The sequence below is a fragment of the Culex pipiens genome, chromosome 3, assembly GCF_016801865.2.
Source record: "Culex pipiens pallens isolate TS chromosome 3, TS_CPP_V2, whole genome shotgun sequence".
Classification (NCBI taxonomy): Eukaryota; Metazoa; Arthropoda; class Insecta; order Diptera; family Culicidae; genus Culex; species Culex pipiens.
In genome coordinates, this window is record NC_068939.1 from 151411902 (window position 1) to 151426875 (window position 14974).

Below are 14974 nucleotides of genomic sequence, written 5' to 3' on the forward strand. Positions count from 1 at the left end.
AGTGATTTTTTAAAAACAATCTGCTGTCAATTATAAAATGTACATTTCTCTACGTTATTGTTAATATTTATTTTCAATTTTACTGATTTTAGTAAAATAGTAATAAAACATCAATTTGGAAAAAAAATCGTTTATTTATCCAAGTACCGTTACTTTTCCTTAACCTCAAACTTTCAAATCTAATTATTTAATTTTTAAATTTCAGCCCCAATCACCAGCACCGAGATTTTTCGGCTCGGCATTGCTCTGACTTTTCCTTGCGTCGAGGCACGAGTCAGGACTTTGGAACCCCCGTCGCCACACGTTCGCTGGAGTCTCAGGAGCGAGTCGTCGTCGGCGAAAAAAACTCCTGCTCCCAGGAGCGTGTCGGGGCACGCGTTGCTCTCTCATCGTGCTGGTGTCTTCGGTTCCTCTATATATTCCATCGCGGCCCTAGCGTCGGCGTTCAGTGTTTGAAGTGACATGAGAGTACGGACATCGAAAGTGACCGATCACAAGACATGTTTCAGCATGCTTATCAAGCAAATCAATTCGGCACCAATGGTAAGTACCGAAAAAGCAGATTTTCCGCTACTAAACGATAGATTGGGGGTTAGTGCAAGGTGGGGCAAAGTGATTTCCCGCAAAAGTGGCCCAAATTTGGGCGTAAAATCGTCCCAAAAGTGTGCCTCTGGTGATGCAATCCTGCAATGTGGTTTCGAATTTTACACACACCCTTGGCTTGGGTCTGGCTTTAGGGCTGGCTGGTGAGGAAAATGTGTTTTCTCGCCAGTGAGCAGAGTGAAAATGAGGATAAACTCACCACTCCTTTTCGGAAAATGGAGAGCGAGTGTGAGCGGGTGAAGTGAGTGAATGAGTGAATCGGTGTGGTGGCGTCGGCGAAAAGGAAAAGTGAAAATTTTCGAACACAAATAACACCGGGATGTGTAAATTGGGTTCAAATTTGTTTAGGAAGAAGCACACTAAACAAATAAGGTCGTTTTTGTTGGTGATAGTCATATGTCATATGTTGATTCAGTGTGGACTCAGTGTGGATTCAGAATAGCCTGAAAAAATATTTTATTGTTTGAAATCAAATATTTACAAAACTTAAGACATATATAAATATTTAAAAGGGTTGTGAGCAGATGCTAAACCTGGTACATCGGCCCTGTTTTTAAGCTCTTTTGACCCAGGCAATAAGTAATATTCTGCAGTCCACAATTTTATTTAACAACCGTCTATTCAGCTGAAATGGACTTTATTATGGACACTTAAATTTCGGCTATTATGCCAAATCAAGTATTCCGAGAAAAACGCGTTTTTGTGTTTGTCACCAAATCTTCGCCACGGCAATTTCAAAGGGGAATGGGATATTAGCCGTTTGGTTTTTCGCATCGGCAGCCAAAACTAAACAATATTTTAGTGAAATTCAAGTTTCAGAAGATGCGTTGGAACATCCTCTCCAACCTGGTGCTAATATCTCGATTCTCTCTCATCATTGAAGAATCTGCTAATATCCACTTTTGTCGAAATCGAAATTATCCCGCCAAGTGGTAGAGGACGTTCCAATACATTTTCTGAAACTTAAATTTCCCTGAAATATTGCCGGCTGCCGATGCGAAAAGCCAAAGGGCTATTATCCCATTCAAATTTGAAATTGCCGTGCGGAGATTTGGTGACAAACAAAAAATCGTGTTTATCTCGGAACACTTGATTTGGCATAAAGGCCGAATCTTCCATTATGGGCAGTGCTGCGAGAGCAGACGAGAAGTGGTTTAAGGGGTTACCATATATGTGAAACATTATAAAATTTCTTATTACAGAAAATTTTATAAAATCCTCTTAAAAATGATTTCCTGAATGTTTCATGAAGCTATTTCAAGATTAAACTGAGTAAGACACAATTTGAGCTCAAAAATTTGCAATGCGCAAAGCGAACTGTCAAAGTTTGTGAGTGTTTTTCTCTGGACATAAAACGTAACATGTCAAAATTACTTCTCGGAATTGCTTCATCTTTTCCGTCAGAAATTATGCATCATTTCACCAAGACAAACGTGTTATGAAACCACTTTGAGTGAGGTAATATTTTATCATAATAGAAATAACATTACACCATAAATTTTACATCTTCCAGATTTACATTTCTGTACTGCGTAGTTATCTTCTTTGAGAATTTATTTTGTTCTAAATTTCTGAGCAAAAAACTATAGACGAAGTTATGTGGTGCGATGTGGAATAGGTGGAACTTTTTTCAACTGAAAATTTAAATATTTGAATTTTTCTCATGATTTAAACCTAAATTAATTTAAACTAAAGAGTTCAATGTAAAATTTCGTTTTACTTCTCAACTGTACAAAATAGATTATCGAGCATCAATATCCCACTTTAAATCAGTTTCCGCCAAATAGGTAATTTCTTAATATTCTTAATACTCTTTAATGTGATATTAAGCATTTCGAAAAACTATTCGTACAGAGATTGTCAGTATTTTGGGTAACATTAGATTTGTTTTTAGTTAAATACATGAATACATTAAAATTACTTAATTTGTCTAAATTTGTATTCAAACAATATAGTCATCATTGGGGAATCTAGAATTGCTACTTTGGCAGAGAAACCATAATATCCGACAACAATCAGCTAATTAACAGGTATTTAACGGACCACATCAACCAGAGGTTTTGCTTCACGATTTTTGTTACAGACATTTAATTATCTTCTAAAATACGGGAACTCAAATCAAAATCAAATTATTCGCTCTAAAGCATTGCCTTGGCGTTCTCGCTTACGAGATTCCTACTCGAAACTAGGTGTTCGAAGGCTTGATTGTTGAGGCAATTGCAAACCTCTTTTTACACCTTAGCTTCCATCCACCCCGGGATTCGAACTGACGACCTTTGGATTGTTAGTCCAACTGCCAAACAGCGACTCCACCGAGACATGACCCAGGGAGACGACTCGTACACCTGGACTAAGAACGACCTAACCTTTAGGTTAGTCCGGGGCCAACATTTACTTCCCGTCCGACGGAAGGCGTGATCAGACAAATCTCGTCTCGAAAAATGTCACCGGGACCGTCTGGGATCGAACCCAGGCCGACTGGGTGAGAGGCAATCACGCTTACCACCACGGTTCCCGGCAAAATACGGGAACTATCAAAATGATTTTTTATTCATCCCCTAAAGTAGAGTCTACACAATATAGTTCACAAGAGTCTACACAATATAGTTCACAACAATGTTTGACTTTTTTTTACAATCAGATTGTTGATGATTCTTTCCGTTGGAAGCCGGGAAGCTGCTTCGGTATCTGCACCAAACTCCTTTTCGAAAATCCAGAAGGTTTTGTTCCAAATGCTCCGCTGGATACATCTGCTGAAGCGCTTGTCCGTGACCACCAAGTTTTCACCGGATATTGCCAAAAAAGGGCAAAATTAAGTATTTATTTTATTTTTTGGAAGAAAATTTGAAGAACAAAATTGACAGCGAAAAATATTTTGATCCGCACACGCGCATGGTTTACTTCGATCTATTGCTTAAATTGTCCTATTTTTATGTTCAAACTAATTTTCTTTGTTCAAAACCATACGAGTTTGTTTCGTAATGCTTTTAGCTATTGAGACCGTTGCAAATATTTTTTTTGCAATTTCGCTGTGAAACTGTCAACTTTTCCTGTCCTTCTGGAGAAACGAAATGGCCTACTTTTCCCTACCAAAAATAACAGAATGGAAAATTAATACCTTTCAATACCAGCGCTGAAAAGTTCTACTTTTCAGCACTGAAATGGGTGCTGAAAAGTTGAACTTTTCAACACTATTACCGAAAAGTAACATTTTTTCAATATTTTTTTGTTTTGAACGGTGAATTTACTTAACACACGGATGATTGACATGAAATTCCGTTCAAAAAGCGTTTTTTCTGAATTGCAAAAAAAAAGTTGTAGGCAACTCGTTGCAAAAATTGAATTTATCCAACTCGGTAAACCTCGTTGGGTATGTGTACGACTCGTGCTGAAAAAATCTTCTTTTTCCAACTTGTTGCATAAACTACTACTTCAAAGTTTATATCGTCACACCCCCTCCGCCTTTTTCCTGCGTTGATAGTCATATATAGCTTGCTTGGACTTTTATAAAAATATTTTAATTTTTGTGATATTCCGGTGTACAGTACAGCATCATTTTGCATTTGCATTTTGCAGATTTTTGAAAAGAGGTTTCAAATAAAAATAAACCAAAAGATTCACAAAATGCTTCATTTATGACAGTTATGTTCTAGCATAACTGTCATAAATGAAGCATTTTGTGATACTTTTGGCTTTTTATTTATTTGAAATCCCTTTTCAATAGTGTTATTGAATATTTGAGTGCTTCGAATAAAATTAATTTAGTTTGAATCTGGAGACGTCCGCAATGAATTCACACCTCTTCTAATAATAACTTTGATGTGCCAGATTTAGAAAAACGCCTACGCTACAAAGCCGTCGGCATTTCTAGTATTTCCGGCTGATTGCGTATCAACGGTCCATTCATGCGTTGACCACAGTGCTGCCCGGCGGGTAATATTTTCTTTATTTTGAAATCGACAAAAAAAAAATCCACGCCGTGTGCATACCGACCGCCCATTGACGGCCCTTGCCAGCTTCAAGGTTGGCATTTTCGGCCGAATTTGAGGTTAGAATTTTCTCTCGCGTGCTCTTGCTTTTCGCTGGCGTCGTCGTGCGAGGGAGAGCGTGAGAGTACTTGGTGAATGGGAGGTTTTTCGTTTGCTCACCGGTGTGAGCAAGAGGGAGCTTTTCTCGCCAGAAGTTTTCTCACTCTTGTTGAAGTGTTGTCGGCGGAATGGACGAACTTTTACAAAAGTTTTCCCTTTTTTACTTTTGACAATTTTGTTCAAGTTAATTATGTTTTAGGTAACTTTCTTTTCATTTGTTGAAAGAATTGCTTACTGTCGATTTATAATTGTTATTTCCATTTCGATATTATTTAATTCAATTAACTTTATTGACGTTTCTATTGAAGCTACTTTCTCTACCGGGAAACTTGTGCTTTCCCACTCTCCCAAAAATTGACAGTCGTCAAAAGGCCTACGCCAGAGTGCGGTAACAGGACAACAGAGACCGGCACAGAGTGTGGTAAACAGTAACCTTCACATGACCTCAGATAACAGGAAGTCGTGCGGTTTTGGAGGGTTGTCCGTACCAAATTCTCAGTTCACAGCCAGCAGTGGGTGGGTGGGTGTTCAAAGTTAATCAACAAACACATGTAGAAAAAAAAGTACGCGTGCGGCAATGAAGGTTAAAACCAGGAAATAGACGACTGAAATGGGTTTTTTTCATAGGGGGGTTTTGTTATTATCGTTTCCCATTTTGATGGAGTCTCGGCGTAGTATTTCGGGATGCTGGGCGAGCTGGAATGTAGGTCAAGGACTTTTGGGGACCTCCAAAGTGTTCCGGTTTGTTGTTTTTCTTTGCAAGTAAGGGAATGAAGTTTTTGTTAAAAATAGATTCATGATTTTTACATGTTTTTTTCTGAAAAATCTATGATTTTCTTGTAATTTTTAAGTGCATTGAGTTTTTTATGTGTACTGCAATTTTATACATAAGCTAGATTAAAAAAAATTAAATTGCTTCCTTGGCACAACAAATGAGACCAGTATTTTTTAGTTAGGATTTTCAAACATGTAGACAAACATTTAAAAAGGTTGTAACACGCAGAAAAATAAGGCATATTTGAATCAACAAAACGTTTTGTTGATTTGAAAATCATGATTTTTGTTGAATCAACGCTAAACGTCAATGCAGCTTTTTAAAAACAACAAAAAAAAATTGTGGAATTGGGTACTAAAGCCCTATGTAAATTTTAATGTACAACGGTAAAAAACACGATTAAAAACCTTTTCTGATCACTTTTTTTCATTTTAACGCAAAAAAAAAATATTGGCAAGACAACATTTTTTCGATGGATCAACTATGGTTCCCTTGGAAAGAGCTGTCAAGTAGGACCTTTTCTGTCAAAAAGGACCGCGAGGTTAATTTTTCAAAATTGATTTAAAAATCCATTCTAAACTCTTTGTGGTCGTACAAAGGGTCATTGTACTCAGAAAAACAAGATTTATCGCTTTAAACAATAATATCAGCAATCTAAGCTTCATTTTAGGACCCAATTGAGAAAATCAAGCTTTGTTTCAACGCATTTTTTTATTGATTAAATACCGTTTCGACGGTGTCTGTTCCAAAGAGCTGATAAGTTTTCAAAAAGACGTAAGAGCCAATGGTATACAAAGCCTTTTTTGCCTCAATATTCGGACTACTTACGAAAAAACAAATTTCAAAAATGCTTAAGATTGTTCATCTACACTTCTTTCAAGGGCCCCAAACTAAAAATAAATGAAATATTGTTACAATTTTGCGGAAAACTAATATAAAAAAAAACTTTTTCTGAAAACTCACCCGAGTTTTGTCTAAAATTAATGTTTAATGTTACGATTTTTTGTAATAAAGCCTGCTTGGATTGTGAGGAGAGTTGATTGTGGTCTGTTTCAAAATTATGGCTTAATTTCGAGTTGATTGTGGTCTGTTTCATAATTATGGCTTAATTTCGATATTTTTTAAAGATGAAAATGTCAAAAAGTTTCACACTTCATTCGATTTCAAATATTTAATATCTGAGCCACATTGTTAAAATGATTTTGGTAAATTCGTGATAGATATTCTTGAAATAATTCGTTAGCATCGAACTGTCAAAAATCTACCAAAATATTCAACACTTAGAACACTGAAAAAAAAGGTTTTTTTCATACCTATTGCAGATCATTTAATTGAAAAAAAACGTGAATAAATTTCACAACTATTAAAAAAGTGAACTAAATATTTGATTTTATAGGCAAATAAAGACTTTTTTAGCTCGGCTCGTATATTTATCCAACGAGATTTGCCATGTAATGTGTGGAAAAAATCAAGAATAGCAACGAGTTGAAAACACAATTCTTTGCAATTGTTTGCCGTCAAGATAAGTGTCAAACTTCAAACCAGTATCGAAAAGATTTTTTGCACAACCTGGAAATTTCTGAAAAGTTGGCATTTGATGTCCTCTAGAACATATAAAAAAAAAAAAAAATTAAAAATAGTGTTTTTTTGCAAATCAAGTTTTAGTGACAAAAAGTTAAATAAAAAATCACCAAATTTTTTTTACCGTGTATCATTTTTTTTCAGTGTAGTCCATATCCATACCTACAACTTTGCCGAAGACACCAAATCGATCAAAAAATTCCTTCAAAAGATACAGATTTTTGAATTTTCATGCATCATTTTTGTATGGCCAGCTGCCAAATTTGTATGGAAAATTATATGGACAAACTAATGATGCAAAATAGCTTCTTTGGGCATACCGAAGGCACCAAAAAAGTTTCAGTCGGATTAAAAAATACAAAAATTAAAATTTAAGAAAAAAGACCGATTTCGTAGAGAATTGCTCATTTGTATTTTTCTTTGCTTTTGGACTCAAATCACCATAACAAAATTGTGTTTTTTCTCTCGTATCGCTGGAAAATAATATATACAAAATTTGTAATGTAGACGACTAGAGTTGTGAGATTTATAATGTTGGCCATAATTTTGTGATTTATTAAAAAGTGCAAATTTGATTATTTAGCATCCAATTACAATCAGTGATTTTTCATCTCAATAAAAAGTGCAAATAATTATCATATTTGTCTGCTCAACGCTTCCATCAAAATAACTGCTGAAACGTAGTTTTTCCAATTCCAAAATGCACTAATCAAGGGTAAAATATGCGCACAGTTAATTAAGCTGACAACCCATATTCTCGTTTCATCAAGTTTTGATGTGCGAGTCCGGATTGTTGTACATTTCAGCCAGCGAAAATTGACTTGCTACAACACACACACACGGCAGGGAGACATAGTGCGCAACCCAATTGGCGCTCAATTTATTCTGATTGAAGACAATATCAGAACACGATTCCAGTTTAGTGGGCATGGTGGGACCGTTCTCGTAAATTCCTACATGACACCGGGAATTGGTACATGAATGAATGAGGTTTTTGTACTGTTTTTGAAAATTTAATCGGTTAAAATGTCATTTTAAAATCAATTACAACATGATTTTACTATGTAAAAACAACTTTTATTTTATAACAATAAATTGATAAAACTTTGCATTTGAGTGCAACTGCCATCATCAATCTGCCAGAATTTGCGTGAATGAATGTCACGATTGTGTGCCATTTGCGAAGCGCAGGGAAGTGTTAATTAGCGCCGGGTACATAAATCACCCATTAATTCTACAGATATAACTGCGAGTAGTGCAGAAACTTTTTTTTTGCGCGGCGAGAATTCTGGCGAATTGAAAGTGCAATATTTCACGACCAAACCAGGCTGGCACATCATGATGGTAACAATGTTGACCGACCAAAATGATTATGGCACGGACGTGTTAATGGAAGGTTTTGTGGTGGCGAAATTGAATGTCGTTAATTTTAATATTTTTGTATTGTATTTTTTTATGGGGGAACATTGTACAGTTTTGGCATACAAAGTACTTAATTTTTTCGGTTTTTTGTTTCATATTACATCATAAATGGTGCGAGTTCGTTAAATTTTAGCTACCTTTCATTTCATAGAAAATAATAATTTTACTCCAAAATTGTAAAGAAAATTAAAAAAATTGGTTGCATTATTTTACATGCAGCAAAAAATAACTGCTGAATTCTTGTTGAATTTCATTTATTCGTGACTTTTGATCCACTTAGCATCTACTTCCATGTTTCTAACCTAATGATGTCCTCAAACAGTTCAGTTGTCCCTGGTGAAACATGGCGCCAGAAGCCTTTATAATCTGTAATGTAGCGGAAACGTCAATGACATCGCGCCGGAATTGCCACAGATAATCGGACATGTAACTGGTCGCTATCCTGTGAAGTTGAGCAAAAGAAAGCTTGGGTAGGTGGACTCGAAATAATTCGCATATAAATGTCCTATAATCTGTGGAGTATCACCGTTTTGCATCGCTAATCACATTACACGGGTATGTGACGTTCCTGTTCCGCTTGGTTGATTCTATTGGCAGACAACGAATCCGACAACATTCCAGCGGTGATTTATGCTGTTCACTCGTTTTGTTCCATGTTTTCTAAGCTATGTTTTTCGTTATGAGTTGGAACGCGTTAGTATAACAGGATTTTTTTTCTTGGTTTGGCTTGTTTTCCCGTCTTGTGATCTATACTATTTACATTTATTTTACTCTTTTTTTTAATGTGAAAATAAGCCTTGTTGATTGCTGAGATCTATGTCAGTTTTTGAAACTTAATTATTGTTAAATTGTATTTAAAAAAGAAAAGTAGAAGTAAGATTTCGCTTTTCGCTACTCAAAAGTTCGAGTTAAAGAATCCATAACCTAATGGGAATCTTTTCCGCAGGCCAACCAAACATTGAACTAGGTCATGTTGGAACAAGTCCAACTGCAGTGCCCACCAGGAGCATCGCAGCATCGCCGCTAGTATTTGCGTTGACAAAGCTCTTTCTGGACCAGATTGCACTCTGCCCCAACTGGTGCATCTTTCGAAGTTTGTACATGAAATGAGCGTCCATTACGGGGGGAAATCAGTGCCACTAAACTGTCAAATAAGGTGATATTGGAAATATTTTTCAAATCGTTTTTGGTTAACATGAGGTCAAGATTTTTCAGAATTTCCAACAAAAAAAATAAAGTTATTTTTTTATAACATGTACGCTGATAAAAACAGTTGATACAATTTGCAGGGTCACGCAAATTCAGAAAAAATCAAACAACATAGCTTTAAGATCTTAAAAAATGAGTGGAAAAAATTTCAAAATATTTCGGTTTGAACAAATTCAGTACTGATCAATTCCAAATTTAAAGCCACAGCAAGTAAACAAATATATAAACTAGTGTTACAAATAAGATTCGTGTATTGTTTTTAAGAAAGAAAACCAAGATAACTTTCAATAAATATGATTTTCCGATTAATTTTTATTTTGTTTAGTTGAAAATTGTATTATAATTGTTTTTGTCGATTGCAATTGGGCTCTAAAATTAAGCTTACATTTGTGAATCACCAACGGTGATATTATTGTTCACAACGGCAAAGTATATTTTTCTTAGTATATGGATTAGGATGTAACAAAAATGACTTTGTTGCGGGCATTCAAGGGTTTGTTCCGGTGGGCATACTAAGCTCAAATCCAAAATATGAGCTTGATTGGACTTAACAGGAGCTGGCGTCCCGCCCTTCAATTTTAAATGGGATTTAACCCGTAAAAAAAGATTTTTTCAAAAATGTCACTTTTTGAGGCATTTTGGCCACTGAAGCGTTTATTTTCAAGATCATTGGCGTGTAGGCCAGATCCTTGCGCATCTTTTGGTATATATAACATTGAAATTTGGAGCACCCTGGAGCTCCGTACTGACCTTCAAAGTTTGGCATTTTTTCGAAAAAAGGCCCCGGCAAAATCAAATGGCGTCTAGGGCGTCGCGAGGCGCGACGCATATCTTTTTTGGCGGGGCCGATTTTCGAAAAAAATGCCAAACTTTGAAGGTCTGTACGGAGCTCCAGGGTGCTCCAAATTTCAATGTTATATATACCAAAAGATGCGCAAGGATCTGGCCTACACGCCAATGATCTTGAAAATAAACGCATCAGTGGCCAAAATGCCTCAAAAAATTTTATTTTTGAAAAAATCTTTTTTTACGGGTTAAATCCCTTTTTTAAAATGAAGGGCGGAGCGCCAGCTCCTGTTACGTCCAATCAAGCTCATATTTTGTATTTGGGCTTAGTATGCCCACTGGAACAAACCCTTGAATGCCCGCCAAAAAGTCATTTTTGTTACACTCTAATATGGATCCTTTGTAATACCGAAAAGGATTTAAAATGAATTTTTAATTCAATTTTTAAAAATAAGCTCGTTCCAAGGGGACCATAGTTGATCAGCGTAAAATGTTGCCTTGTAATTTTTTAGCATGAAAATTAATAAAAATCACCACAAATTGGTTTTGATCGTTTTATTAACTTGAAAAAAAAAGACATTTAAATTTTATTGGTTGTTTCATTTTTCATTTAGTTTAATTTCCCCAACACTTCAATGAATATTTAAAAAATCAATGGAGCATGATAAAATCAGTTTAAACGAAATATCGATTCAAATATCAAACAATTTTTTTACGATATTTCAAATGATTTTAACACACAAATTAAAAATTTTAGAAAATTATTAGTCTATTGAATAGTTTTCAATTCGTTTTTCTTTGAAGTTCATTACATTTTTATGCTCTCTAATTTCTTGACTCATTTTAAGACATTTTTTAATAATTTAAAAATGTTTGCAGCGATCATATCAATCAAAATTTTATTACTAAAAATGTGTTTTATAAAAATGCATATTTTTTTGCTAACAAACGCTCGGGTAGTCATTTGACCCCTATTTTTTTCTTAAAAATCTTGGATCATGTATTAGAATGATGCCTTGAAGTTTTGCATTATTTCCGGCTTTGTTCTGTGAAAATGATTTTGTTATATTGGCCAAAAACCCATATAGGAGGGCCGAGGTACCCAACGAAATCCGGAATATCTCCGGTAAAAGTGGCCCATATTTGTCCCACATCTGGCAGTTAAAAATATAGACAAATCTGGATCTTTTGCAACCGGAAGCATCCAAATTGGTCAATTCTACCAAAAGTTATAAGATTTTTAAGAAAAAAAAAATAGGGGTCAAATGACTACCCGAGCATTTGAGTGTTAATCAAGTTCCCTAAAAAAGAAAAACTACAATTTGATGAAAATACAGTAAACACAACAAATCCATTTTTAAATAAATTTCTCATTTTTGCGAAATGGATCATTTTGTTTCTTTGTGCCATTTTTCAGTTTAATAAATCTGAAGAAATCAATATAGAAATGGCAAGAATTAAATTCTAACTTAAACAATACGTTGAATAAGCAACATTTTATTGCACAAGGAAAAACAACTGAATGTTCCTTATTAAATCTTTGTTCAAGTGAAAATTTGTTACAAGGCATTTTTTTTAAATTTAAACACTCAATTTATTTATTGAATACTTCATGATGAGCCTTAAGGGCCGGCCATAAAACTTTGTTGAAAAGCCGTCGTGGGTCGGATGAAATGGCTTCACGGGCCAGATCGGGCCCGCGGTCTGACGTTGGGCAGGTCTATTATAGAGAATCAAAATAAGGAAAAATATATTTATTCCACAAAACATTAAAAAATAGTTTAAAATCACTGCCGTTGTCGTGTAAAAATCCAAAGCATGCCATTTATGGGAATTTTACGTTTCCTTTGCAACTTGTAAGGAAGCATCATTCGTCTATTAAACTCAACCATAATACCCTTTTGACCTACACAAATTCCCAATACCCCTAATATATTCAACGAAAGCCGTAAATCTCCTTGCAATGTTGACACTCTTGAAATGAAATGTTTTTCCGATCAATTCGCGTGCTATTTTGCCCCAGCCTGCAATGAAGTCCTAAAGTAAAAGTAAGTAAATCTTTCCTTGTTCCTGAGGGGAACACCCGTGTAGTATTGGGGCCGGCATTTACAAAGCGGATTCAGTGACAGTTATTAATCAACTTAATGTTAACATGTTAAGGTTAATGTTAACAATCCATAGGTTGTCTTCCTAAGGTGTCTTGATAAGATCCAGTTTGTGACGATACACTACCTTTCCTTTACTAAGCAATCGAATCCAGAAGGGAAAAGATCAATAGTTGTGTTGGTCCGAGCCGGGATTTGAACCCCGATCTACCGCTTACGAGGTCCTAAAATGAAGCTTAAATTGCTGATATTCACGACGATTCAGCTGATTTTCTGAGTACCTTTTGTACGACCAAAAAGGTTTAAAATGAATTTTTAAATCAATCAATTTTATATAAATATACTTCGCGGCCCTTCTTGACAGAAAAGCTCGTTCCGAACGGACCATAATTGATTCATCGAAAAAATGTTGTCTTGTCAATTTATTTTTTTTTGCATAAAAAAAACTAAATGGTTTTTAATCCTGTTTTACACAAAAAAATCGCAAAGGGCTTTAGGATCCAATTGCGACAATTGGACAAAAGGAATTTTAGGTAGATGCATTTTGACACTTTGACATTGCGTGCTAGTTTTTGTTAATACAAAGTCATTGATTTAAATGCGATTTTTTCGAATCGATAGTCCAAAGCCACAGACTGCAACGGTCCATCGTTGCTCGTTTCGCTTGTTTCCTACCATTTTCTCCACAATCCCGCACCAAAAGAGTGTGCTCCATTTGAAACTGGCTCAAGGAAACCAACTGGCGAGCAGTAGCATCTGTTGTACGTACGTATACGGCAGCAATGGCGGCTTGTCACATGAGCCCAGAATTATGTAAAACTTCACGAGGCAAACAAGATGAGTGCGGCACAAAGTCACAACACAAACACTTGAACCGCCAGGACCGGGCAGTAAGAAGCAGTTTGGAGAGGAGCATGACTTCCATTGATAGCGACTGACTTTTTTTTTGAGGTTAGACGACACGACGAATTGCGCATACGCCGACCCGGAGCCAGGTCATAGACACGAGCCGGATCGACGGACGTCAATAGGTTTCCTCCCTCTTCGAATATCGCTCCGTGGTGAGATATGAACGCCTGGTCGTTGTGGGGCGGAACTTAACATGGCCAAGCTGAACGACCAAGCTGCCACTCCACCAAGGACCGGGGGAAAGTTTGGCAGGTGGAGTTGCCTTTTTTGTTTTGAAACATTTTTAGCAAGTCACATGTTCGGTCATAATCTGCGAACAGCTATCGATCAGTTACCACTTGAAATCTGTCATCACATCACCCTGTGTGGTGATGTTAATTTCCAGTGTCAACACGGCCAGACTCGCGGTCGACTTTCGGCAGCGCCGTCTGTCGTACCAATTGGGGGGTGGCTTCAATGCGAAGGGTCAAGTTCTGCTCCAGACTGGATGTAGGTTCTACCAGTGAAGGTCACTGCCATTGGCAACCGCGGGCTGAATCTATGGCTTTGGACTTCCTAAATTTGCCGCTTTGTGGCGGGTTGGGCCGAGAGCGTGGTCCAATTGACCTGTACGCTTGACACCAGCCCGGTGGCGTCCTTCCAATTTAACGGTCCAGTTCTGCTGGCGGGAGAAGCCAGTGTGTAAACCGTGAATGAGTTCGCTTCGCCATCATTGTTGCTAAATTACTTTGTGAGAGTAGCGGTGCAATTTGCTCAGTCATCAGTTGGAGCTAGGATCAAATTTGTTGGGAAATAGCTTGGCAGTTGGATACAAGATGGTCGTGGAAATTTATTCTCAAATAATTGGATCTGCCAAATTGTTTAGGGCGTCCATTAGGGTGCCCAGAATATGGGACTTTTTCTCAAAACCTCGTTCCACAAGCTGAATATTGTTACTTGAGCTATTTTAGGACTCTGGGCAAAATATGAGCAAAATCGGTCAACATTTACCCATTGATACTCGAAGGTGAAGTTTGTATGGGAAAAATCGAAAAAAATGTATGGAAAACCCAATTTTCTTACGGTTTGGTCTGCACGGCGCGCTACTTCCATCCAAATATTCCCAAAAGTGAAATTCTCATTGAAAATTTATGCTCCACAACTTTGTAGAACATACCAAAGCTGTAAAACTCGTTCCTGAAAAGTTATTAGCGATTTAAAAAAGTCATTTTTGCATGAAAAACATTTTTTTCACTAACTTTAGACCCGGGTATCAATCTCAACCAATTTCGCTCAAAATTTGCACAGATGCTTAAAATAACACAAACAACCGTTTTACGCTTGTGGAGCAGGGGGTCATTTTTCTGGGCACCCTAGCGTCAATTTTTTCTGGGAAACTATTTTTTTAATTCACAGTAAAAAACAGAACTTTTGATAGTTGAAAAGTTGAAGATGTCATATTACCTATTTTTGTTTAATTTTGCCAAAAATAATGTGTAGAAAAGTGATATTCACCA

General features: G+C 36.4%; 1 protein-coding gene across 1 annotated transcript in view; it reads left to right on the top strand.

Moving 5' to 3' along the window:
- The first annotated feature begins 314 nt into the window (after positions 1 to 314).
- Positions 315 to 14974, top strand: part of LOC120420002 (b(0,+)-type amino acid transporter 1) — a 72643-nt gene continuing 57983 nt past the window's right edge. The window contains exon 1 of the mRNA XM_039582896.2: positions 315 to 543. Within this exon, the coding sequence (XP_039438830.1) occupies positions 501 to 543 (43 nt within the window). The 5' untranslated portion in view covers positions 315 to 500. The remainder of the gene's footprint in view (positions 544 to 14974) is intronic.